We start from the raw sequence: 25432 nt of genomic DNA on the forward strand, positions 1-25432 counted from the left end.
GTATTCTGGGCCTTTCGCCTCTCCATATAAACTTTCTAATCAGTTTGATATCCATAAAGTAATTTTCTGGGATTTTGATTCAGATTGCACTGACTCTATGTAGATCAAATTAGGAAAAATTGACATCTTAACAATGCTGAGTCTTCCTATCTATGCACATGGAATATCTCCCCATTTATTTAGATCTTTGGTTTCTTTCATCAGAGTCTTATAGTTTTCCTCATATACATCTTATATATATTTTGTTAGAATATACCTATTTCATTTTGGAGAGTTAATAATTTTTAATTTAAAATTCCAATTACTCACTACTGGAAGATATGAAAGTAGCTGGCTTCTGTATATTAATCTTGTATTCTGCAACCTTGCTATAAGCGCTTATTAGTTCCAGGAGTTTTTTTGTTTCTGTCAATTCCTTGGGATTGTCTTTGACATAAACGATGATGTCATCTGTGAACAAAGACAATTTTATTTATTTCTTCCCAATCTCTGTGCCTTGTACTTTTATTGTGTTTTATTGTCTTATGGTATTATCTTGGACTTTCAGTACAATGTTGAATAGGAAATGGTGAGAGGGGCTGCATTCTTTTTAAAATTTTTGGAAATTATTCCTGCTACCTTACATAGATATTTTAAGTGTTTTTTTTGTGGTTCTTCTTTTTCATTGTTCTTAATTTTGAGAGATATCATCAATATAGAAGACTGCCTGAAATGCATGTTGACAGTTTAACAGATGATTATAAAATAAACACCCGTGTAGCCATTACCGATCAAGATGTAAGACATTGTCAGCTACCCATAATCTCCCCATGTGTCCCTTCCATGTCATAGAAAGTTTTTATTATTTATTTATCTATCTATTTATTTATTATTTATGTGATATTATACCTTTTAGTCTAAAAGTCGCAAAACATATTACAATATAAAGATAGGAACCAATCCATTTCTAAACTTAATTACATATTTCATCTGGTCTTGCTAAAATAGTATTTGTTTTATTTTCAGCTGAATGAGGAAACTGAAGAATATATATTGAACCTTTTTCAACGTTATGTTGATGATGGTTTACATTTTGTCAATAAAAAATGCAGCCAAGCAATCCCACAAGTGGACATTAGCAAAGTTACTACACTCTGTTGCTTATTGGAGTCTTTGATACTTGGGAAAGATGGAATTAATTTGACAATGGTATGAAGTGTTTTATTACTGCTATAAAGTGAGGAAAATGAGATTATTGTATAAATACTTTGCAAAGAAATAACTCCAAATTTTCTGTAATATGATAATTATAGATTTTCAAGTTAATATTTCAGGGGACTAATAACTATGAATAGGTTAATGGAATCCTAAAGTTAGAAGGAATGTTAGAGAACCTATAGTTTACTCTTATATTCAATGTTTAAATTCCTTTACATTCTAAACATGTTTCTCATTTGTGTCTGTCTAGCAGCTGCTTAACCACCTTCATATACAGAGTTGTAATGATCAGTTGAAAAACAACCTTGAGTTTGTTTTACATACACCTTGCCATTCATTTTCCCATCAGAGTATTTAAATTTGTACTACTAGAAAACATCACTTTATGAACCGTTAAATGAAGTATAAGAAACATACACTGTGATTTTTTTAAAAATGCATAAGACTAAACAAAAGAAGACAGCCTTTAGACTTTGAGATTTAAGATTCTTATTATGTTAATATAAAATGTTAAAATTATTTCTCTTTGTTTTTTCAGGAACAAACAAAACTGAACAGTATACTATGTCAGACTTTTGTATTCTGTTATTTATGGTCTTTGGGTGGAAATCTAACTGAAAACTACTGGGATTCTTTCGATACATTTATCAGAACACATTTTGATGATAATCCTGATGCAAGGGTAAGAGCCAAATAAATTTAATTTTAACATATTAACTCTAAATCAATAAACCTAAACTTCAAGATGAAAACTTTAAAAGCCTTAGTTCTACTGAAAATATAAATTCTTCACTAAGAGAGTTTCTAAAAATTACTCACTTTTTTAACCATAGAAACGTTTATTCTAGGCATCTTCTCCTGGCCATGTGAAGAAAGTAAGATTAAAAAAAAAACTATATAAAAACTTCCTACTATAAATGAATATTTAATTCTACTTAGTAAACTTATTCTTCGCAGTGTTATGGTTTAACAATTCTGAAACTACTTTCTATACATTCTAAGACTGTGCAAATTTATCAAACATGTTGAAGATGATGGCAAATGAGTTTCTCACTGCTAGAGAAGGGATTTATAAAAATGGAAGAAGATTAGAATGTGTTATTGGATTAAAATTGGAGATACTGTTACCTGTGGATTCCATATGTATGTATTCATAGGTACGTCAATTTCCTAGTTCTTTATGCTTAAAGGAACTAGAAGCAATTACAAATCAGTAGCAATGAACATACCCAATATGCTCATTTCTAAATACTGTTCCCATAAAAGGTAACCAAGGCTCCTTAGTGAAACAGCTGATTCCAGGACTGAGAAGAAAAAGTGCAAAATGAACCTAGAACATCTTATGTTAGATAATAAAGAGGTGCTCAGAGAATGATGGGGCATGTCAAAAGAACGCAAGAGCTAGTTCAAAGAGGTTTTTACTGGCCAAACAGGCAAATTTTAGCATCAAAATAAACAATGATAGTATGATATTATAAGCCTTTAAATGAAATAAAAATCTGTGAGTTCATACTGATAATGAACAAATGAGGAGAAGGAAGCTCCTCCTTACAGTAGAATACCATTTAATCTGTAGGAGAAAATATGGAGTCAAAAAGTCCTTACTTTGCAACTATTATGCTAATAATTGGTATAGCAAGAATCATCAATGTATATTAAAACTAGTGGGTGAAGGTTTGATGAGAAAAAATATTTACATAATTTCAAAGTATCTTCTAGAAATCATTGCTTAATTGTAAAGAAAAAAAAATAACTTCTTTGCAGAAAAAAAAAAAAACCCTCGTACACACCACCTTAACTAAGTTATCCATTTACAATATCAATATTAGGATAAACCTATATTTCTTGTTATGGTGCACTGAGAAAGATACAACCTTGCTTCTTAGGTATTCCTTTCAAAAGTGAATAGCTTGAATCTGTTTATGAGGATACATCTGGACTACCCAAACAGATGAGCATTCTATAAAATAAACTAGCCTATATTCTTCAAAAATGTCTGTTATGAGAGACAAAGAAAGCTGGAGAACTTTTCCACATGAAAAGACTAAAGAGATATAACTAAATGCAATGCATTATCCTGGACTGGATCCTAGACTTGGAAAAATATAGCTACAATTGACATCATTAAAACTATTGGCAATATTTGAATATGGAATGTAAAGTACATAACATTATATCAGTATTCCATTTCCTGATTTTGATCATTTTATTGTGGTTTATAATATCCTTGTTCTTTAGGAAGGACATTCAAGTATTTAAGATAAGGTGGAATAGTGAAAACAACCAACTCTCACAGTATGAAAAATAATAATAAAGCAAATGGGGTAAAATGTTAATAATCAGTTAATCTAAATAAAGAATATATGAGAGTTCTTTGTTCTTTTCTTTTAACTTTTGTGTAAGTTTTAAATTACATCAAAATAAAAACTTACCAGAAGAAAAAAATTCCCTAAATCAAGATTCTGAGCCTTATGGATTAGGACATTCTAGTAGATATGAAACCTTGTTGGCTTCTCAAGACGACTATAACATAGTTGGACAAGATAGACCAAATTGAGGACTATTGGGAATTCGAGACCAAGAGACAGACCCCTCTGAGTTAAGGGAAGTGACCTGAGACCATCAAAGGGCAATAAGAGATGGCCTAGAGCAAGAACTCAGTATTTAGTCAACAAATATTTATTGAAAACCGATTACATGACAGACACCATTCTCGCTACTGTGGCTAAAGCAAATAATCAAAATCCCTAGTCTCATAGATTTTACATTACGGTGATGAGAGTCAAACTATCAAATATTTAGGAATAGACAAATGTAAAATATATTAGCTGGTAATAAGTTCCATGAAGAAAATCAAGGCAGAGTGAGAATGATAGAGAGTGCTAGAATGTAATGGGGCACTATTTTATATACGGTAATCAGAAAAGCTTTGCCAATAAGGTCATATTTGTACAGAGTCCTGAAAAAGGTCAATGAGCTAGTAATTAGCTAGGGGAGAAGCATGCCAGTCAGAAGAAACAAGTACATTTTCTTTTCTGGGTTGTTAAAATAGCCTGTTAATTATTCCTTTGTCCAATCTAACTCGCCTCTATGCCAATGGTTTTTTTTTTTTTTTTAATTACAGGTTACAATCTATTAATTGGTCAGAAAATCTATTGAAAGAGTCACAATTCAGGTTTTAAAATTGAAATAGCCACTATCACAACTTTTAGTCAACACTAGACTGGAGATCCTAGCTATCACAATAAGGCAAAAAAAAAAAAAAAAAGTAAAGAAAACATAAACTATGGAAAGGAACAAATAAAACTGTCAATATTTTCAGGAAATGTAACTGAATAGTAGAAAATCCTAAAGAATCTACAAACAAATGATTAGAATTAATAAATAAATTAGTAAGGTCATTGAATACAAGTCCACAAAAAGTTCAAAAATGAAATTTTAAAACAATATTATTTCAATAGTAACAAAATATCAAAAGTTAGGAATATATATCTAAGGAAAGATATGAAAGACTGCAAACTACAAAGCATTGCCAAGAGAAATTTTAAAAGTTCTAAATAAATGAAGAGATATATTACGTCCATAGATTAGAATACTCGGTATTGTTAAGATTTTTATGGAATTTGGCAATCCCATTATAAAACTTATATGGAAATGTAAAAGACCTATAATAACCAAGAGAGTCTTAAAGGCGAACAAATTTGGAGGTATTAAACTGCATGACTTCACGAATTCAAGACTGTATGTAACTGTGAGGTGATGGATGTGTTAACTAACCGTATTTTGATAATCATTTTGCAATATCACATGTATAGACTCACTACATTTTATACCTTAAACTTATACAATGTTATATGTCAATTATATTTCAATAAAGCTGGAAAAAAGAATGTAAGACTATAAAGCAACAATAATTCAGAGAGTGTGGTATTAGCACAAGGGTAGACAAGCAGATCAGACAGGAAGACTAGTGACTTGCCTCAGAGGAGGATATAGGTGTGGCAGGTATTGACAGGGAAGGGGAAGAAAAGATCCTTCTGGGGTGCCGGATATGTTCAATATTGTGATCCAGGGGTGGTTACACTGAGATTTACATAGGTGAAAACTCTTTGAACTGGATTCTGAAAATCAGGTGAAAGATGTTACATTATACCTCAAAGATTTTTTTTAAATAGACTAGAACGGAAAATAGAGTGAATTGCAGATAGTAAGGATAAATAATATGCATACTTGTACACACATATACATGTATGTACTAGGTCACCTTGTCAAATGGATTTCTAATTGAGTTGCTGTCAAATGGTCTTGAAGCACCACTGCTCTGTTCTGCTGCCAGAATGAACCTTCTGAAATGCAATCTAAACATGTCACCCACCTATTTAGAATCCTTCACTGAACTCTCACTCTAAACTCTTAACAAGTGTGGCTTTTCATTACCTGGCCCATGTCTGTGTTTCCTGACTCATCTCTCACAGTGTGCAGTGCTCTCATAGTTCCCAGCACGTATGGCACTTTCCATGGCTTCAGCTTCCCAACCTGTTTTTTTACTCTGAACCCAGATCCCTCCCTACCCATCCCATCCCATCCCTTTGCCCATCTGGCTCCTGCTTGCCCTTCAGTTCAGAGCTGCAGCATCACTGTGTAGCTCTTAGAAGTCTTCTTAAATTTTCCACCACCACTCAACTTTCCTGCAAGTAGAAATGAGCCATCCCTCCTCTGTGAACGTACTAACATCTGTTAGAACCCTTTTTTGTTTCCATAATGTCCTGTGTCCCCCATGTGAATTTCAAGGCCATCGAAGGCAGAGGCTGGCTCTCATTCAGCACTTGTCCCCAGCACCAAGACAGTATTTGTCATAAGTAAGCCCCTGAGTTTGGAACTGAATTGAAAATGCTTTACAATTCTAATGTGGGGTTATAATATAACCAATATATTATTTTTATTTTTTTCATGCACTGTATTACATAATTATGTTTAAAGAATTAAATTCAGATACTGAAACAACTACTCTACAAAGGTAAAAACAATCCAAATCCTTTCATGTTCTATGCCTGCCTTTGTTTCTGTATGAATGTTTCTATTGCCATGTGTCAAACCTATTGAAAGTGGTGTTTAATCTTATTCTTTAGCTTCCCAGTTCTGGTGATCTGTGGAGTATTCACATGGACTTTGACACCAAACGGCTGGACCCTTGGGAACGAATTATACCGACCTTCAAGTATAGCCGAGATGTTCCATTTTTTGAAATGCTTGTCCCTACAGCTGACACGGTCCGCTTTGGGTATCTAATGGAAAAACTACTGGCAGTCAGGCATTCAGTATTATTTACTGGAACAACTGGAGTTGGCAAGGTAGGGGAACTTCAAACAGAATGTCTCTGAAAATGAGGACATGGGGGACTTAGAATTATAAGCTCCACGAATAACACATTATTTCTCAAGGCAAATTCTTTTGAATTTTGTTCATTTTTTCAGGAGGGATGTAACTAATGTTTGATGTTTTGGGGCTTTCATGTTGTATCCCTTGGAATTTATGGGGCTGGCACTACAAAGGCGAGGGTGGGCCCTGGCCAAAGCAGTTTTTGTCTTCAGTGGACTACTGATGAAGGCCAGTTTGTCCCCTCCTGCCCATTTCTTTCTACCATATAAACAGAGATTTTCTGTTTCCTCTCTAAATTATTTTTTAAAGAAGTTTGGATTCTTCTGTGACTCTTGCTATTAAATTGACTTAGATGGCAACCAAGGTGGATTTTGGTATAAAACTAAGGAACTTTTTATCGAGATAGGGCTGATTAAAATATTTCTTTGGCTCTGATAAAGGTAAGTAAACAGAATCTCCAGGAAGAGAAAGACAGATGTTTCATTCTGGCTTTATCCTCTCCTTTTATCCTGTTTCTTACTTGTTATACTGAATTATTACTGACAAAGACAATTGAAAGATGTTATAATGAAGGTGAAATAATTAACATTTTTCTAAATTTAAAGTCTGTTATTGCAAAAGGATTACTAAATAGAATTCAAGAATCAGCTGGCTATGTTCCTGTTTATCTAAATTTTTCTGCTCAAACTTCATCTGCAAGAACACAAGAGATCATTGAATCAAAACTGGAAAGGAAAAGAAAAAATATTCTAGGTAAGAATTATCATTTTCATTTGTCTCACAAATTATTAAGTTAATAAATCACAAAAACAATGCATGTAATAAAATTATAATTGGATATTTCCATTGCTTAATTTAATTATAAAGGTGATTCAATTAATGGTGTTCTTTCCTGTGCTACAAATCTAGATATCTTACTGTTAGCAAGCAAGGTATTTATTTCTATCAATCAGCATGTTCAATGCACATCTTCAACTTCTGTCTCTCCATGGCTCTTTCCCTCTCCACTCATGCCCCATTTTCAAACATTAATTTCCTTTATTCAAAACAAAAAAAAACAACTTCTTTGTACCTGCTACGTTGAGTTATCTGAACTCAGTAGGGAATAAGCATGAAAGTGTTTTGGTTTTTTTTTTTTTTTTTTGGTCAGTGCTTTCAACAAGGCTTTGTTGGATCTCCCTCCTCACTCCTTATTTTGAGGCTGGTTCAATGTAAAGCTTCAATCCCAAACCCAACTTTAAGCTCTTCCTCTCCTCTGTCATAAGCCAGCTTTAGGGTCAAAGGTGCTGGAGGTGGAGAGGGGTGTGGGTGCTCTTTTATCCTTCCCACCCTCTTTCTAGGAGGCTCTGCTGTGTTGGCATGGAAGGAGAAACAAAGAACAAGTATTTTCTTCCTACGTGGTGTTTGGATGGGCTTCTGGGTTAATTCTCCTTGCTTCTCTGGCTGACAATGAATGACTATCTTGCTTTCTGTGTGGCAGGCTTCTAGGAGCAGGCTCTCTGAGGGACTCCCAAAAGATCTGTGCACAGGTTAAGCACTGGCCTCCCCATTGGAAAGTTCCCTAATGTTGGGAATCAGAGTCTCAACTCCCTCAGTCCCACCTCCCAGAGGTACATTCTGCAGCCTCTTGCTGCTGGGATTCACTCGCCCAGCTCACAGCCCTCCTGGGTGGAACACCAACCAGAGCTCAAGCTCAGCTGCCTTCCACATTGTCCATCATCTAATAGGCCATGTGATGCCAAGCTGTGGAGTACCAATTGTTTCACTGCCCCACGCTCTGTTCCCTTTTTCCTGCTCAGGTAGGCACAGGGCAATGCATGCCAGTCTTTTTGTGGGGGCCCCAAATATTTATGAATGATTATTTTAATGCCCCTCCCTACCCCCTATCATGTTTTTTTTTTTGGTTTCCAGGGACTGGACAATGGAGTGGGACACTTATTTTGCCTCGGTTACCTTAGAATCGTGAGGCGCTGGATGCCAGCGTGGGTAGACTCACCTCCTCTGCTTAAGTTGTTCTCTTTTCTCTGTGATCAATTGTTCTTTTTCTTTTTTCTTTTTTCTGACAAGCATATATATTGATTTTCTTTAAGTTAAACACGGCATTGCCCAGCTCCACTGTTCTGGGTTTTCTTTTGATGTGACCAGGATGCTTTTGAATATCCAGCCCTATTTTTCCTGTAGGGGAGTAGCAAGATGGCATTTGTGGAAGGAAGCTTTTGGAATTCTTTCGCTTCCTACTGTGAAAAGAATATGACCTTTCACACCCCGTGCCCAGGCTACATAATGAGTGAGAGGCACGGGAGTGGGGGAGTGGTCGGAACTGAGAAAGGTCAGGAAGCTAGAGTGTTGACATCATTGTGCACCTTTGAGAGTAAGGGTGAGAGACCCTCTGACAATGTGGACATCCCGGTCAGGTTCACATCTCCCTACAGGGACCTGGATGGGGCCAGAAGAAGGTCTCTCCTCCTGGAACAGGACTCTGCCGGGGACCTCCTCGCTCCTGAGAGAAGAATTGAGCTCATTATGACCTACAAGCTGTTCATTGAGTCCAAAGCCTTACCTAAACTTTGTCTTCCATTTTCCAAGGGCAATCATAATTCTTATTAAATTCATTTTATTTCTCCAGGAGCACCAGGAAACAAACATGTTGTGATTTTTGTTGATGATTTAAATATGCCCAGACTGGATCGCTATGGCTCTCAGCCTCCAATTGAATTACTTCGGCAGTATCAAGATTTTGGTGGATTTTATGACAGAAACAAACTCTTTTGGAAAGACATACAGGTTGCTTTAGGTTTTAAATTACTTTGCATATTTACATTTATATTCATATTTACTTTGCCAGAACAAAGTAACTGAAGCAGTAGAAATTTATTTTCTCACAATACTAGAGGCTGAAAGTTCAAGATCGAGATATTAGTAGGGTCAGCTTATTCTGAGGCATCTGTCCTTGGCTTACAGACAGCCGTTTTCTCTGTGTGTCTTCTCATGGTCTCCCCTCTGTACCCATCTGTGTTCAAAACTCCTTTTCTTATAAGGACACCAGTCATGTTAGATTAAGGCCTACCCTAATGACCTCATTTTAACAATTACCTCTTTCAAGATTCTATCTCCAAATACAGTCATATTCTGAGATAATGGGCATTAGGGCTTCAACATATCAGTGGCCAGAGAGAGAGAGAGAAAGACACAATTTAGTCCGTAACATATGGCTTCAGTGCTTCTCATGTGTAATTCATCAGTCCATATTGAGTTCTCATTGTGCTTGATTCAAGAGATTCATGGGTAAGTGAGACAACTCACTTCTCAGAGGTCTCAGCTTTGGAGGGTAGATGGACATGTATTTATAAGGTAGGGTAAAGAATGGAGAGAGATAAGAAGGAGACATGAGTGGGGCTGGGTTGAGGATGAAAGAAGCCTTCCCAGAAGAGGTGAGGTTGGAACAGGGTTTTGTGGGTAGTGCATGGCAAAGCAAGGAAAGGGAGCATCTTGCGTCTCAGAGGCAGGAATTTGGAGCAACACGGTGGTGTGGAATGCGCACACCAAAGCAGCAAGAAATGCAGAGGCCAGCCAAGCAGGCCATGGTTCCAGTGATGAAGAATATGGATTTACCCATTAAGTGATGGGGAGCCTCTGAAGGAAATGTTATGGAAAGATCCCTTTGACCGCAGGGGAGGGGTGGGCTACAGAGGAGACAAGACCCAAGGCAATTACAGTAGCATGTGTTCATCGGTTGATGACAATGTGACGAGAGACTCACAGGAAACGCCTTGTACGTGCCCGGAGGAGATGATTCATTGTGCAGTGCTCCTGATGACTTTATAGAACACAACGACCGCAAACAATGAGCATTACCTATACTTAGTATTTGGTGAAAGAATATATTTTAATATAAGATACAATTCTTACCACCTTTTATAACATTTTATTTTTCAATTTTCCCCCTCCTCTCTTCCCCCTCCCTTCTGGTAATCACTAGTCCATTGTCCATGTCCATGAGTCTCTGTTTGTTTGTCTTGTTCATTTGTTGCTTTTAGGTTTATATCCCACATATGTGATATCATGTGATTTTCAACTTTTTCTGTTTGGCTTATATTCGCTTAGTATGATTATTTCAAGGTCCATCAATGTTGTTGCAAATGGCAGTATTTCATCTCTTCTTATGGCCGAGTAATGTTCCATTGTACATATGTACCAAAACTTATTTAGCCAATGATCTATCGTAGGACACTTCGACTGCTTCCATGTCCTGGCCACTGTGAATAATGCTGCTATGAACATTGGTGTGTAAATATCTTTTCAAATATGAGTTTTCAAGTCTTTGGGGTAAATACCCAGTAGAGGGATTGCTGGATCATATGGTATATCAATTCTTAGTTTTTTGAGGAACCTCCATACTGTTTTCCATAGTGGCTGTACCAATTCGCAGTCCCACCGGCAGTGTGTGAGGGTTCCTATTTCTCTACATCCTCTCCAACATTTATTATTACTTGTCCTGTTGATTATAGCCATTCTAACAGGTATGAGATGGTATCTCATTGTGGTTTTGATTTGCATTTCCCTAATAGCTAACAATGTTGAGTAACTTTTCAATATTTCTTGGCCATTTGTATGTCCTCTAGGGAGAAGTGTCTGTTCAGGTCCTCTGCCCATTTTTGATTGGATCATTGGGTTTTTTTGTTGTTATTGAGTTGTATGAGTTCTTTTTATTTTTTGGATATTAGGCCCTTATCGGAGGTGTTGTTTGGAAATATATTTTCCCATTCAGATGGTTCTCTCTTTACCTTCTTGATGGTTTGTTTGCTGAGCAGAAGCTTTTTAATTTGATATAGTCCCCTTCATTTATTTTTGCTCTTACTTCTCTTGTCTTTGAGGTCAAATTCACAAAATCCTCTTTAAATCCAAGGTCCTTCAGTTTAATTCTTATGTTTTCTTCTATGCATTTTATTGTTTCAGGTCTTATATTCGGGTCCTTAATTCATTTTGAGTTAACGTTGGTGGTAGTGATAGACAACAGTCTAGTTTTATTCTTTTGCAGATGGCTTTCCAGTTTTCCCAGCACTATTTATTGAAGAGACTTTACTTTCTCTACTGTATATTTTTGGCGTTTTTGTCAAAAATTATTTGCCCATATAAATATGGGTTTATTTCTGACTGTCAATTCTGTTCAACTGGTCCGTGTGTTCGTTTTCTTGCCAATACCATGCCGTTTTGATTACTATTGCTTTGTAGTATAATTTGAGGTCAGACAGAGTGATGCCTCCAGCCTTAATCTTTTTTTCTCAGGATGGCTTTGGCGATTCTAGATCTTTTGTACTTCCATACAAATCTGACGATTTTTTGTTCTATTTAAAAAATGCCAATGGGATTTTGATGGGGATTGTATTAAATCTGTATAATGCTTTAGGTAATAAGATCATTTTAACTATGTTGATTCTTCTGTTCCAAGAACACAGAATATCTTTCCACTTCTTTGTACCTTCTTTGATTTCTTCTAATAGGATCTTATAGTTTTCATTATATGCATCTTTCCCGTGTTTCATTAGATTTATTTCTAAGTATTTTATTCTTTTTGTTGCAATTGCAAAAGGAGTTACTTTTTTTTTCCACTTCTTTTTCTGACACTTTGTTATTAGAGTACAGGAATGCTATGGATTTTTGAACATTGATTTTGTATCCAGGGACTTTACTGTATTTGCTTATTGTTTCTAGTAGTGTTCTTGTGGAGTCTTTATGGTGTTCTGTAGAGAGAATCATGCCATCCACAAATAGTGACAGTTGACTTCTTTGTTTCCTTTTTGGATGCCTTTTATATCTTTCTCTTGCCTGATTGCACTCTCTAGGACCTCTAATATTGAATAAGAATGGTGATAGTGGACAGCCTTGTCTTGTTCCTAATTTAAGAGGGAAGGTTTTTAGTTTTTCACCATTAAGTATAATGTTGGCTGAGGGCTTGTCATAGATGGCTTTTATTATGTTAAGGTACTTTCCTTCTTTACCAATTTTGTGAATGTTTTGATCATAAACCGATGCTGTATCTTGTCAAAGGCTTTTCTTGCATCTATTGATATGATCATATGATTCTTATGTTTTCATTTGTTTATGTAGTGTATCACACTAATTGATTTGCATATATTGAACCATCTCTATGCTCCTGGGATGAAGCCCACATGATTGTGGTCTATAATCTTTTTAATATGTTGCTGTATTCAGTTCACTAGTATCTTATTAAGGGTTTTTGCCTCTATGTTCATGAGAGATATTGGTCTGTAGTTTTCTTTTTTGTGTGTTGTCTTTGTGTTTTGGCATCAGAGTAATATTGGCCTCATAAAATGAGTTGGGCAGTATTGCCTCCTCTTTGATTTTTTGCAAGAGTTTGAGGAGAATAGGTATTATTAAATCTTCTTTGAATGTTAGGTAGAATTCACTGGTGAAGCCATCTGGTCCTGGACTTTTCCTTTTTGGTAGGTTTTTGATGATTGTTTCAATTTCCATACTGCTGATCAGTCTATTTAGATTTTCCAGTTCTTCTTGATTCAGTGTAGGAAGGTTCTATTTTTCAAAGTACTGGTCCATTTCTTCTGAGTTATTGAATTTGAAGTTATATACTTTTTCATAGTATTCTTGTATGATCCTTTGTATTTCTGCAGTGTCTGTCGTAATTTCCCCTCTTCCACCCTAATTTTGTTTATTTGTGTCCCTCCTCTTTTTTCTTTAGTTAGTCTAGCCAGGGGTTTGTCAATTTTATTAACCTTCTCAAAGAACCAGCTCTTTGTTGCATTTATTTTTTCTATTTTGTTGTTGTTATTGTTGTTGTTGTTTTCAATTTCATTTATTTCTGCTCTAACGTTGATGATTTCTTTCTTTCTGCTGACTTTAGGCTTCATTTGTTCTTCCTTTTCTAATATTTTAAGAGGAAGTATTAGGCTATTTATTTGAGCTCGTTCTCATTTTTGGAGATAGGCCTGTAATGATATGAACTTTCCTTTTATGACTGCTTTTGCTGTGTCCCAAAAGTTTTGATATGTTGTACTATCATTATCATTCGTTTCTATGTATCTCTTGATCTCTCTTTTTATTTCTTCTTTGACCCAGTTATTCTTTAGTAGCATGTTGTTTAATCTTTGTGTATTTGTGGTTCTTCCCACTTTCTTTTTTACAGTTGATCTCTAGTTTTAAAGCATTATGATCAGAGAATATGGTTGGTATGATTTCGACCTTCTTATATCTGTTGAGGCTATCTCTGTGTTCTAGTATGTGGTCAATCCTTGAGAATATTCCATGTGCACTAGAGAAGATTGTATAAGCAGCTGTTTGGGGATGAATGGCTCTGTGACGTCAATTATGTCCAGTTGGTCTAATGTATCATTAAGGATGTTATTTCCTTATTGATTTTCTGTTTGGATGATCTTTCCATATCTGACAGTGGGGTACTTAGGTCTCCTACTATGATAGTGTTTTGGTCTGTTTCTCTCTTTAGTTCTGTTAGTAATTGCTTTACATATTTCAGGGCTCCCTGATTGGGAGCATAGATATTAATAAGTGTTATGTTTTGTTGGTGTATGATTCCCATTATCGTTATGAAGTGTCCCTCAGTAGCTTTCTTTACATTTTTGATTTTGAAGTCTATTTTGTTCAATATTAGTACTGCTACTCCCGCTTTTCTGAAAACCATTTGCTTGAAATATCATTTTCCACCTTTTCACCTTTAGTCTTATTTGAGATGTATCTCCTAGAGACAGCATATGGTGGGGTTTTGTTTTTTGAACCATTCTGCAACTCTGTGCCTTTTTATTGGTGAGTTCAGTCCATTTACATTTAGGGCGATTATTGAAATATGAGGTCTTCTTATAGCCATTTTACCTTTTGCTTTCTGGTAGCTTGGTGTTTCCATTGCTTCCTTGTCCTTGTGTTTCTGTTTTCTTTATTTGCGTTGGCCTTTGTGGATTTTCTCTCTGGTCCTAAATCTTAGACCTGTGGTTACCATTACAAATATGAAAAGGATAGTTGTATATATACAGTAATCACTTTTCTTCCACGTGTGCCTTATATCCGTTTCTATTTGCAAATTTGGATCTTTGATTCTTCCCCTTTTCAGTCATTGTTGTCTCAGTTTGTCCCTATGTATGCTGTACATTCCATTATTATCTTGTTATGGCAAATCTCTTCTTATTTTAAGCTTATAATGCCCTGTTCATTGTAAGGGTTGAACTCCTCTGCTTTTATCAGCCTGCTAGTCACCTTACTCCTAATTATGCTTTTTTTTTTTTTTTTGGTCATTTTATTTTAGGTGAGCTGACTCCTTTCATTATTTACTGCAGTGCAGGCCTCATAGTGGAAAATTCTCTCAATTTTTGTATGTCTGGAAAGGTCTTTATTTCTCATTCAATATCTAAAGGAGAGCTTAGCTGGATACATTATTCTTAGCTGGTAGTTCCTTTCATTTAATAGTTTGAATATTTGATTCCACTCCTTTCTGGCTTGTAAGGTTTGTGCTAAGAAGTCTGATGATAATCTAATGGCTTTTCCTTTATAGGTTACTGTCTTTGTCATTGATTTTTGATAATTTTAATAAAATGTGTCTTGGTGAAGGCCTTTTTTGGGTTGAGATAATTGGGTGTTCTGTTGACATCTTGAATTCCAAGCTCCAGCCCATTCTTTAGATCTGGGAAATCTTGCCCACTGTTTGTCTGAAAATGTTTTCTAATCTCTGCTCCTTTTTCTCCACTTCAAGAATTCCTCTCTTGATGGTATCAACTAGTTCTTGTATTTCTCTTTCATTATTTTTTATTCTTTGGTTTCTCTCTTCTTCTTTCTGATTTATTTCCAGATTTTTGTCTTTTATATCACTGATCTTTTCTCCATTTAGTCGACTCTATTTCCCAAGCTTTTTATTTCATTTTTCAATTTTTGCAGTGCATTCTTTATCTCCAGAAAGTCTATTCAGTTCTTTTTGAGGGTTTCAATCTCCTTGCTAAAGAACTTATTCTGCTCACCTAGTTGTTTTTCAATTCTTGAAATTGTTAATATGATTCATTTTGGATCTCATTGAGTTTTTTTCAAAAGTACCATCCTGAATTCTCTGTTATTTAAATATCATATTTCTACGCCCATAAGCTTATTTTCTGGAGATTTTTCTCTTTCTTTTTGAGATGCCTTGTCACTTTGGTTGTTCATGGTTTTTAATGGACTATTTCTCTGCCTGGGCATTAATGGAAGTGTGTTTTGCCTCCCCCCACCCCCACCCCAGAAAGACGATTTATTATATAATGGTCCCTAGCCTGTTGCAAATAAGGTGTTTTTCTTTTGGTTTCCAGTAGGCGGCGTCTAAGCCTCTTGAATCTCTGTTTTACATAAAGTGTTAGTAATGTGGGGGTTTTTTTCCCCCTGATAGATGTTTAATCATGCTCACTACCCTCAATCTCAGCTCAGTTTTGCAACTGAGGCCAGCAAAAATCACCTGCTGTTTCTCTGCCTTTCCCGCTTTTTGCCATCCCTCTTTCTCTGCCTTCTGCCCTGATGATTGGGCACTGACCCCGGGGCTGGGTGGATCTCACAGCTCTCTCAGGCAGGGCTATTCAAGGTACTTGCCACTCCTTCTCTCCTCCTCACCTCCTACAAGGAGCTCCAGCTGTGAGAGGCAGCTTCTTTGTTTCTCCCAGTCCACCACCTGACATCTGGGTTTCTGACCTGTGGTAGTTCTTATGTGAAGATCCCATGCTCAGGCATGCTGGTGTGCAGTTTGGGTGTTTTTTGTTAAGTTTTAAATGTTCAGCTTATTGTTGTTTCAAGGGGAGAGATCTGAGAATATCTCTCACACTGCCATATTTAATCTATTTTTCGAGATTAAATTTTTACATAAACGTATTTACATAAGGCAGATGAGTTAGCTGAAGGACCTTGAGCAACTTAACCATCCAGTGCCTTGATTTTTTCACCTATGAAATGGGGGTAAATATAGTGATCTCCTGGAGTTGTCATGAAGGTTAAGTCATAAAATGTAGGAAACCGCAATGCAATGCTGGCAAAGGGTAGGACTTCAAAAACTGTTGCTTCTGAGCCCTGATTGGGATAGGCAGCTCTCATCTCTTTCCTTGCTGGGTAACCCTAGTGGATTTCTTCCCCAACAGGATGTAACGATTGTATCAGCGTGTGCACCTCCAGGTGGTGGCCGCAACCCTGTGACTCCCCGCTTCATCCGACACTTCAGCATGCTGTGTCTCCCAATGCCCTCGGAGCACAGTCTGAAACAAATTTTTCAGGTAAGTTGGATTTAAACTTAGGCAAAATCAGCAAAGAAAAGGTATTTGTTCCAAGATCCTCACAATCAAAACTGTCTGTTGGTTTTTTTAGAGAGCCCATCTGTCTCTGTCCTCAGCAGAAACCAGGTAAACAGGGCAGCTGGGTGGTAACTGATAGGCATTTACATCACTGCCCTCTGTGTTTGTGGTTTCAGAGTAGTTTTAGGGATGCAGAAAGATTGTCAAAACACAGTCTCTACTTTTAAGAAAGGCAGTACCTGGGCCCTTGCCCCATTATACACACACTATGCACACAATTCTCAGCAGATATCATCCACTGCCCAGCTCCCACCTCTGTGCTCATCTGACTGCCAGGTCTGTATGTCCACATGCCTACCACCTGCCCCTCAGGACCCACTCCACAAGCTCAAGTTCAACACAATTCAGAATTTATCACCTCCATTGCCACCATTTCATCTGATAGAAACAACCACCCATTTCTCCTACCTCTATAAATTTCCCTAAGGACCATTTTCTCATTCTTTAATGGGGAGAAGATCCATGCATGCCCTGTAAGTGCTTAGTGGAAGCGTTCAATCAATGCGAGGCATTCTTTCTAATAGAATGATGAGAGAATGAAGCAGCATGACTAGAGCGAGCATGCCATAATCAAAAAGCAAAGATCGCTTAGAGGATATAGACGGTGAGCAGAGTCCTAGAGGATGGGAATGGACAGGGACAGACAGATCCTGGGGACAGAAAGTACAATAGGTGACTACAGTCACAGAGGCAGTAAATGGTGAAATTGGCATATAGGTAGAATGAAGCAGACAGACAGGTAACTGGTCCGGAGAAGCTGACTTTGGTGGTAATCGCCTAGGAGCCAAAGAGGGCTGTGGTGCAGGCATAAGTGGGTTTCTGCCTTTACATCAGGGACCTCTCCTGCTAATGGGCCCCTTAGAGGAGAGGGAGGCGCAGAGCCAGCATGTGGCAAGTGATATTCATATTAAAGTAGCTTACATCCATGGGAAATTTTTAATAAATTTGAAGTAGTTCCAATAAGTTGTTTAGGAGCTAATCCCAAAATAATGTGTAAAAACTTCCACAGTTTGAAAACTTTTGAAGAGTACTTTAGGATATGAAAGGATAGGAGCTTATCTTCTATAAGTAAGCACCAGGTGTAGAACAAGACATAAAATGGATAATGGGGAGACCAGCACAGGTATTAGAAGACTTTTTTTAAGTCCTATCTTTTTTGGAGAACCTTTATGTGTATATTTTGGAGTTTGAAATGAGTGATTCCCACCCATGCTCTCCTGACGCACTTTGTGATGCGATCAGTGGCAAGGGGTGTCCCAAGTAACTTATGCCTGATGATAAAGTGCTGAATTTGCAAATTATTTCATATGTTAATAAGTTAAAGCAAATTCAAGGTTATTTTAACAAAAATTTCATTGTTAATCATTCTAAAATGCTTAACTGGGTAGAAAGAAAAAGCAGAATCTGGGATCCTGGAAAAGAAATTGTCCCCAATCTCAGCCTTCTCCCTCTGCCTGTGGGCTTGTCATGTCCAAAGGAATGTGTCACTCACAAGAATATCATCTAGCAAGCATATCACAACTGAAAACAGGCACAAACTGCTTCTTCCCACTGCAACACAGAGGCTTATATTTAAAACTCGCACTAGTTGTGGGTGATGATGAAAATAAACTGCGGCAAAGCCAAGAGATCCGGGGGCCACTGGGTTGCACTGGATTCAGGTGGGGAAGCATGTTTTCATTATCAGGACAGGATATTTAATGTGTACAAGAAAAGGACTTGCCCAATCCATAGATCCCAAACTACATTTTAAATCACAGCTCATCCAAGCAGGGCTCACCAGGTGTTCATTGCCGACCTTCTCTGCCCTTAGTCATCGTGTGGAGGAGAAAGAACTGGGGGGATAACCAAGAATTGAAGAAAAGGAAAATCAACAAGTTAAAGTAAATACATTGTTAACAACATATACAAATTGATTTTTTTTTTGCTATATAAAATAAGCCTAGATGTCTAAAAAGTGTACATATACAATATGTTTATGGTATATATATATAATGTTTTAAATCATGTATTAGTTCTAAAACTATCAGTCATAGCACTGTATTTTATTTGACAGTCTGTTGCAAGATAAACAGCACAGATGTGCAGGGAACACACCACTAATTATGGTTTACCGTTTGCATAGATTTGGATTATGTATGGTTCTGAATGACTCAAACCATACTCCATACACATCTTAATGTTTACTTTTTGGAAATTTATATGCCAAAAATATGCATCACTATGCACTCTAATAGTAAACTAAACTACACACAACAAACTAAATTAATAATATTTTCACTAAATTAAATGTAATCCTTAATTATAAAGCTATAACAGCTATAATTTAAAACCATGATCAATTCCATAAAGTACTAATAATGTCCTCATGCCAAAGCATCCTTCCCCCAAAATTCTGGGGATTCTGGCTCTATCTCGTATGTATATTCTTAAGAGAACCTTTCTGAAGTTGCCAAACACGTCATCATGTAAGCCAGAACTTTGAACAGAATGATAAGCTATGGTCCTCAGCAAACTCTACCATAACATGCTCATTGTAACTTATGACTATCAGTTGAGTAATTCTTAATTCATTCCTTAAAGGAGTATTTACTGAGCACGTACTATGTGCCAGACATTGGCATGACATTTTAAACAAAACGGATTTCATTTTTGTCCTCACGGAGCTTTCACTATGGAGAAAGATAATTAACAGATGAATGAATTGATATATAATATAATTGTTATGTATAAATAAAATATGTATATTTGCATATAACATGTATATTATATATTAGTTACATATAACTTTGTATTTCTGTGATGGAGAATAACAAACTGGACTTTTTCATACATAATGTATATACATTATATATAATAAATGTTTTATTTTGTGTATGTTGGAATGGTCCTACTCAAAATGCGGACCATGTGGGGAATGTTAAACTCATGTTAGGGACCCCAGGCGGCCAAGTACCTCAAAAAGATAGCTAGTCCTCCTAAGCTGCTAAAGCTAATATCTAACAGGGGGCTGGCTCACTGAAAATAAATAATTTGGTTTTTTTCAAAGTATCTCATATATGAGCCCCAAATCTAAAGTCACAAGGACTGACTTGCAACCATTAATATGTATTCTGGTGGCTTCTCCCATGAGTAACTCCAAGGTGAATGGTGAGAAGAATTTATCTGTTCAAAAATCAATAATGATTTTCCCAAGCAACTGGAGATAGGGGGCTAGCTAATAACTATGTACTTTCAGATTTTGACAAGTTATATATGAGAAGATCAGAGAGCCATAAGAGTCTGATGGGGGAGAGGGGCTTACTTTAAAAGGAGTAGTCAGGGAAGGCCTTTCTGAAGAGATGACAGGTAACCTGAAACATGAAGAATGAGAAAGTCCCTCCCAAGCAGAAAGCCATTTAGGGGTGGAACTGGGTGGGGGAACCATGCACAGGGACCCTGATGGAGGAGAGAGCGTGGGTGGTAAGGCCAGCATGGCTGGGCACAGTGAGTAATGGGAAGAAGAAGGTAGAGTGAGGATGCTGAGCAGAGGCACAGTGTGGACTGACAGTGGGGTGCAGTGCCTGATTTGCATGGTTAAAGATAACAGAAGGGAGACAAGAGTGGAAATGAAGAGGCCAGGGGCAGACGGAGGGAGTGAAGAAGCCCAGATTGATCAGGGTTTTCAATAACTACTGTTATAGATTTATAATTAAGAATTATATCTAATTTAGTGACAATATTATTCAGAGTTGGAATGGGGTAATATCAGGGGAAACAGATTCAAGAAATATGTTCAAAATTGGTTGTGGCACAGAGAGTGGTAGGTGTCAAAAAAGACTTCAAATTTCCTAATCTGAGCAGAGGGTGGGGCCATATACTGAGGTAGGGAAGCTGAAGGGTGGGGAGTCTGTAGTTATGAATAAGTTGTACCTTAAATATATAAGAAGAAGAAAGTCTATGGACTTGTTGGTCATTGGCCCATAAAAATCAGAGAGGACTTCGGTTTCCATGAAGTCTGGGTAGTCTGTGAAGACTCTTGATCCACAGTGAGCAGCAGTCTAAATTACTTGAGAGTAAGTTTATTCTAGTTTGCTGGTCAGATATGAATGCTGCCCAGGCATTACCAATCACAGAAGATGGGAATGAGCCCATTCTTGAGAACCTATTCTTAAATGAACGGAAGAGTTTAACACCCAGATGTCCTTATATTGGAATTCAGCCTCCTAGTTATTTTTAGAAAAAGTATCATCAAATCTGGAACATTTGAAAGATAAGTTATTGGTGGAGAAAAAAATATCTACCCCTTTCTTACTATGTTTCTGGTTCTAGGCGATCTTAAATGGCTTCCTGAATGACTTCCCACCAGCTGTCAAGCAAACGGCATCCAACATTGTTGAAGCTTCAGTTGAGATTTATAACAGAATGAGTGTTGATCTTCTGCCAACACCAGCCAAGTCCCATTACGTCTTTAACTTGAGGGATTTATCCAAATGTGTGCAAGGTAGTGTATGAACCCCTCATTCTCTAACCTTCAGCCTACCTTCATTTCCATTCACCTCAAATCTCTCAGCAGACTTGTATATACACAGGTGTCTGGAAATCTCATTACATGTCCTTATTCAAGTCACTGTCTAGCTGCCACCCCAGGCTATTTCACAGCTACCCTCAAACTGCCAACATCCCCTCCCATTTCTTACTCTCAGCTGATGACCTGTCTTCTTATTTCACTGAAAAAAATAGAAGCAGTCACACCAGAACTGCCTTATCTTCCAGCTCTCTCAGACAACCTGCATCCCCCTTCCCTCTTGCTGCAGTGGCTGAGCCCTCTCTTTTCTCAGTATGCCCCCTGGCACTGAGTCCCAGCCCCTCCTACCTAGTCAGAGATTTTGCTCTTATAATTCCTGCTATCATCAATGCTTCCTCTTCTACTAGATCACTCCTAACAGCATAAAAACCTGCTACAATTCCTCCCATCTTAAAAAAAAAATAATGCTCTTTAGAGCCCATATCCCCTGCATTTTCTCTGCTCTTTTTAAAAAGACCCTTTAAAGAATGATCTTGTCACCTTACTTTTTTCAGTTCTCTCTTTAATATATTCTAATTAAGCTTTTATACTTGACACTGCACTAAGCAACTCCTCCCCACCTCTCTATCCTGCTAAATCCATTGATCAGTTCCCAGTCTGCACGTTTGCCTCTCAGCGATGTGAGGCACAACACCCCAACCCTCTCTCTTGAACCCCTTCTCTCCGATCTGCCAGGGCACGCACTCTCCTGGGTCCCCTCCTCTCTCACTGTCTGCCACTGCTCAATCTGTTTTGATAGATAATACTCTTCTCTACCTCTAAATGTTAGGGTGTCCCAAGGCTCTGTCTCAGTCTTCTTTTTTATCTACTCATACTCCCTAGGTTATCTCAGTTGATTCCATGATGTTAAGTACATCTATTCAGAAATGATGCTTGAATGTCTACCTCCAGCCTCCTCCCTCCTCTAAGTGTCTGATTTGTGTATCCAACTCCCCTCTCAGTGACCTCACTTAGATATCCAGTTGGAGTCCATATCTGAATTCTTGCTTTATGCTCCTCCAAGCCATGTGTACCCTGACCCAGGTAAGGGGACTACCATTAGTTACTCTGGCCATGAGTCTTGGAGCGTCCTTGATTATTCTCATTTCTTGATGATTCTTATCCAATCCATCAACACCCTTGATGGATTTACCTTCAAAATATATCCCAAATCTAACCATTGCTCGCCACTCCATTCTTGACCACTCTAGCCCAAACTACTGTCATGTTTCACCAAGGATTTCTAATAGTAAGAGCTTCCTCTCTATCTCTGGTCTCCTGCTTCCAGGCTGCCCACTTACCTTATCGTAAAGCCAGCTCTGCCCTCTGCACAGCAGCCAGAGGTATCCCCAGTTCAGATGCTACCGAAGCTGCTTCCCTACCACCTGCCTTGGGACTGAGGCTCTGTGAGATCAGGACCCAGCCGCTTATCCTGCCTTTGTTGCCTACCACTTTCCTCCCCACAGGTGCCACCCCCTTGCTGCCCCTGAAATAAGGTGTCCCCAGTGCCTAGAATCATGCCTCACACTGAATGAACAAGTGAATGAATGTCATAAAATGTCAGAACTAAAAGGAATCTTTTAAATTCTTACACTAAGTTCTCACGTTATTTTGTACACAAGGACACCAACTCTTAGTTGCTCAGTGATCTGCTCTGTTCTTATCCAGTGCCGACTCCCCGCCTAGTTTTCTTGGTTCTAAACCACTCTTAGTGTTTTATTCTCAACAAAAGATTCACACAAACTAAAGTATGTTTAAGTATGTTTTAAATATCTATGAAGTAAGGTAGTGAAAACTATTGAGCACTTCTGAATAAAACAATGACTGAGCTCTCTGAAATCCAGCTCCCTTTTCTGTTCTCATCAAAATCTAAGTCCTTAGGAAACACAGATGAGACCTGTAGTATATTAACAAGGCAGGAAATGAACTAGGAGATAAGGTTGTTTGATAGGAGCTGAGTCTTGGCTTAAGAACCTTGACCCTCCTTAAATTGCCTCTACCTGATGCTCAGTTCTCACATTTCTCACCACAGGTCCCTTAAGTTTCCAACCTCAAATCTATAGCTCAGCAGCTCTCTTTTCCTTCTCCTGTCCTATAGCCAGCCTTTCTCCTTCAAGAGCCTGGGGACTCCATCCTTGCCACAGGATGACACTATAACTTGTATTCTTCCTCCAGTAAAATTTTACTCTCCTATATTAGCAGCTTAGTCCTGGGGTTCATGAACTCACTTTTCCTAGAAAACATTGGAACATGGCTTTGTTTCTTTAGTGAACTGCTTTGGACTCATTTCCTGGTCCTCAGACACTGTCTAATCCAGTCGTTTATCATCCTTCCTCCACCGTCTTTCTATTTATACTTTTTAAATAATTTCTGAGCCTCCAAATTCAGGATACATTTTATCTCCAACAATGATGCATTATAAAATATCTAGAAGATTCCAATGTTTGATTAGTTGCTCTTGTCTCCAAAGTTTATTAAAATGTCATGGAAATGCCCTTATTTTTACAAATATTAGCTGAAAACAATTAAATCTTTAAGTATTCCAAGAAACATGTATTACACACACACAAAGCGAGCTGCCAAAATAAAAAATGTAACATTATTATCTATAGAAATCCCCTATTATGCCAAACCAGCATGAAGCACCTACATGGGTGCAGTGCACCCTGTCTGTTGTGTGTACCTGTGTGTGTAGAAGAGATTCTCCCATCACCCTCTGCACACTCTGTGGAGTCCCATGTGAAGGGTCCCCATGGAGAATGAGTACTTCCTGGACTGCTATGCATCATTGCTTTTGCTGTAACTTGAAATTATTAGAACTATGTTTGCAATTACAATTTATATTAATACAAAGAGTACTCAGGATAATTTGAGTAGAAGCCAGAAGGACCAGGAACATTTTGATGAGGACCGAGCATTGGGGAAGATAAGAGAGCAAACTGACGTTTTGAAAACTGTGTAAAGGTCGGGTGAGGAGGAGAGTTGGTAGATGAAAATATGTAAAAAAGAACACTCCTCACATAACATACTGCAAGGTAATGTAAAAAGAGATGAACATTGCTTATGCTGTGAAGTCTGACCGCTTCGTATGTTCAGTTAAAGAAACATCACAAAACAAGAAAAAAAATATTTTGTCAAATAATGCATCCCTGTTTTGCTTTCAAAAAAAGGAGTCGCTTTTGTTTTATATATATATATCTCCACTGGGGAAGCACCCATTTCTGGTAGTGTGGAGATAAAGTTGGACTTAAGGACCTTCTGATTAATTTAACTAATACTATGTATTCCACGAATGTAGAATTTTTATTTATTTTTCTTTTTTTAAAACAGGTATCCTCCAGTGTGATTCAGGAACAATAAGAGAACAAATACAGATATTTAGACTCTTTTGCCATGAATGTCAAAGAGTCTTCCATGATCGTCTGATTAACAATGAAGATAAGAACTATTTCCATGCTATTTTGACAGAAATGGCCAGTAAATATCAATCTTTATTTAGCTGCTCTTTTTTTTAGGTAGAAAAGCAATTTGGTTTCTATAAAGGAAAATTAAAATGAACTTATATAGAGTGTATAACAAAATGAATTTCAGCCATTCATGAGTAAAAGTTTTTACATCAACTCAAATATATAAAAATATATAAATATTATACAAATAATTTCTTGAAATTTAAGAGTTAATATTTCAAATTCAGTATAAAATTTTAATTAAAGGAGGGAAAGTAGAGGAAACAACATTTTGTTTGATAAGCCAGGATATTTCTAAAGTACTTCTTAATTATTTAATATGTATTCAATATCTATTACTTAATAAAATATTTATTAATATTAAATATTCTTAATCTTAAATCTGGAAGATTATCAACCAAATTCAAGTTGTATATTGTTACCATGGCTTTCTCTCAGCTTCATTTATACTCGCTAAGGCTTCTAAGTAAAGTAATAGCTAATAGTATTCTGTATATTTATTA

General features: G+C 37.1%; 1 protein-coding gene across 9 annotated transcripts in view; it reads left to right on the forward strand.

The window, feature by feature from the left end:
* Nucleotides 1–25432, forward strand: part of DNAH6 (dynein axonemal heavy chain 6) — a 233798-nt gene that overhangs the window by 96188 nt on the left and 112178 nt on the right. For all 9 annotated transcript variants that reach the window (XM_036224313.1, XM_036224314.1, XM_036224318.1 and 6 more), the window contains 8 exons: nt 1006–1188; nt 1736–1879; nt 6327–6548; nt 7182–7329; nt 9203–9360; nt 16707–16838; nt 21228–21399; nt 24793–24939. In XM_036224313.1, coding sequence (XP_036080206.1) covers nt 1006–1188; nt 1736–1879; nt 6327–6548; nt 7182–7329; nt 9203–9360; nt 16707–16838; nt 21228–21399; nt 24793–24939 — 1306 coding nt within the window. The remainder of the gene's footprint in view (nt 1–1005; nt 1189–1735; nt 1880–6326; nt 6549–7181; nt 7330–9202; nt 9361–16706; nt 16839–21227; nt 21400–24792; nt 24940–25432) is intronic.

This window comes from Rousettus aegyptiacus, unplaced genomic scaffold (genome assembly GCF_014176215.1).
Source record: "Rousettus aegyptiacus isolate mRouAeg1 unplaced genomic scaffold, mRouAeg1.p scaffold_m13_p_7, whole genome shotgun sequence".
NCBI classification, from domain to species: domain Eukaryota; kingdom Metazoa; phylum Chordata; class Mammalia; order Chiroptera; family Pteropodidae; genus Rousettus; species Rousettus aegyptiacus.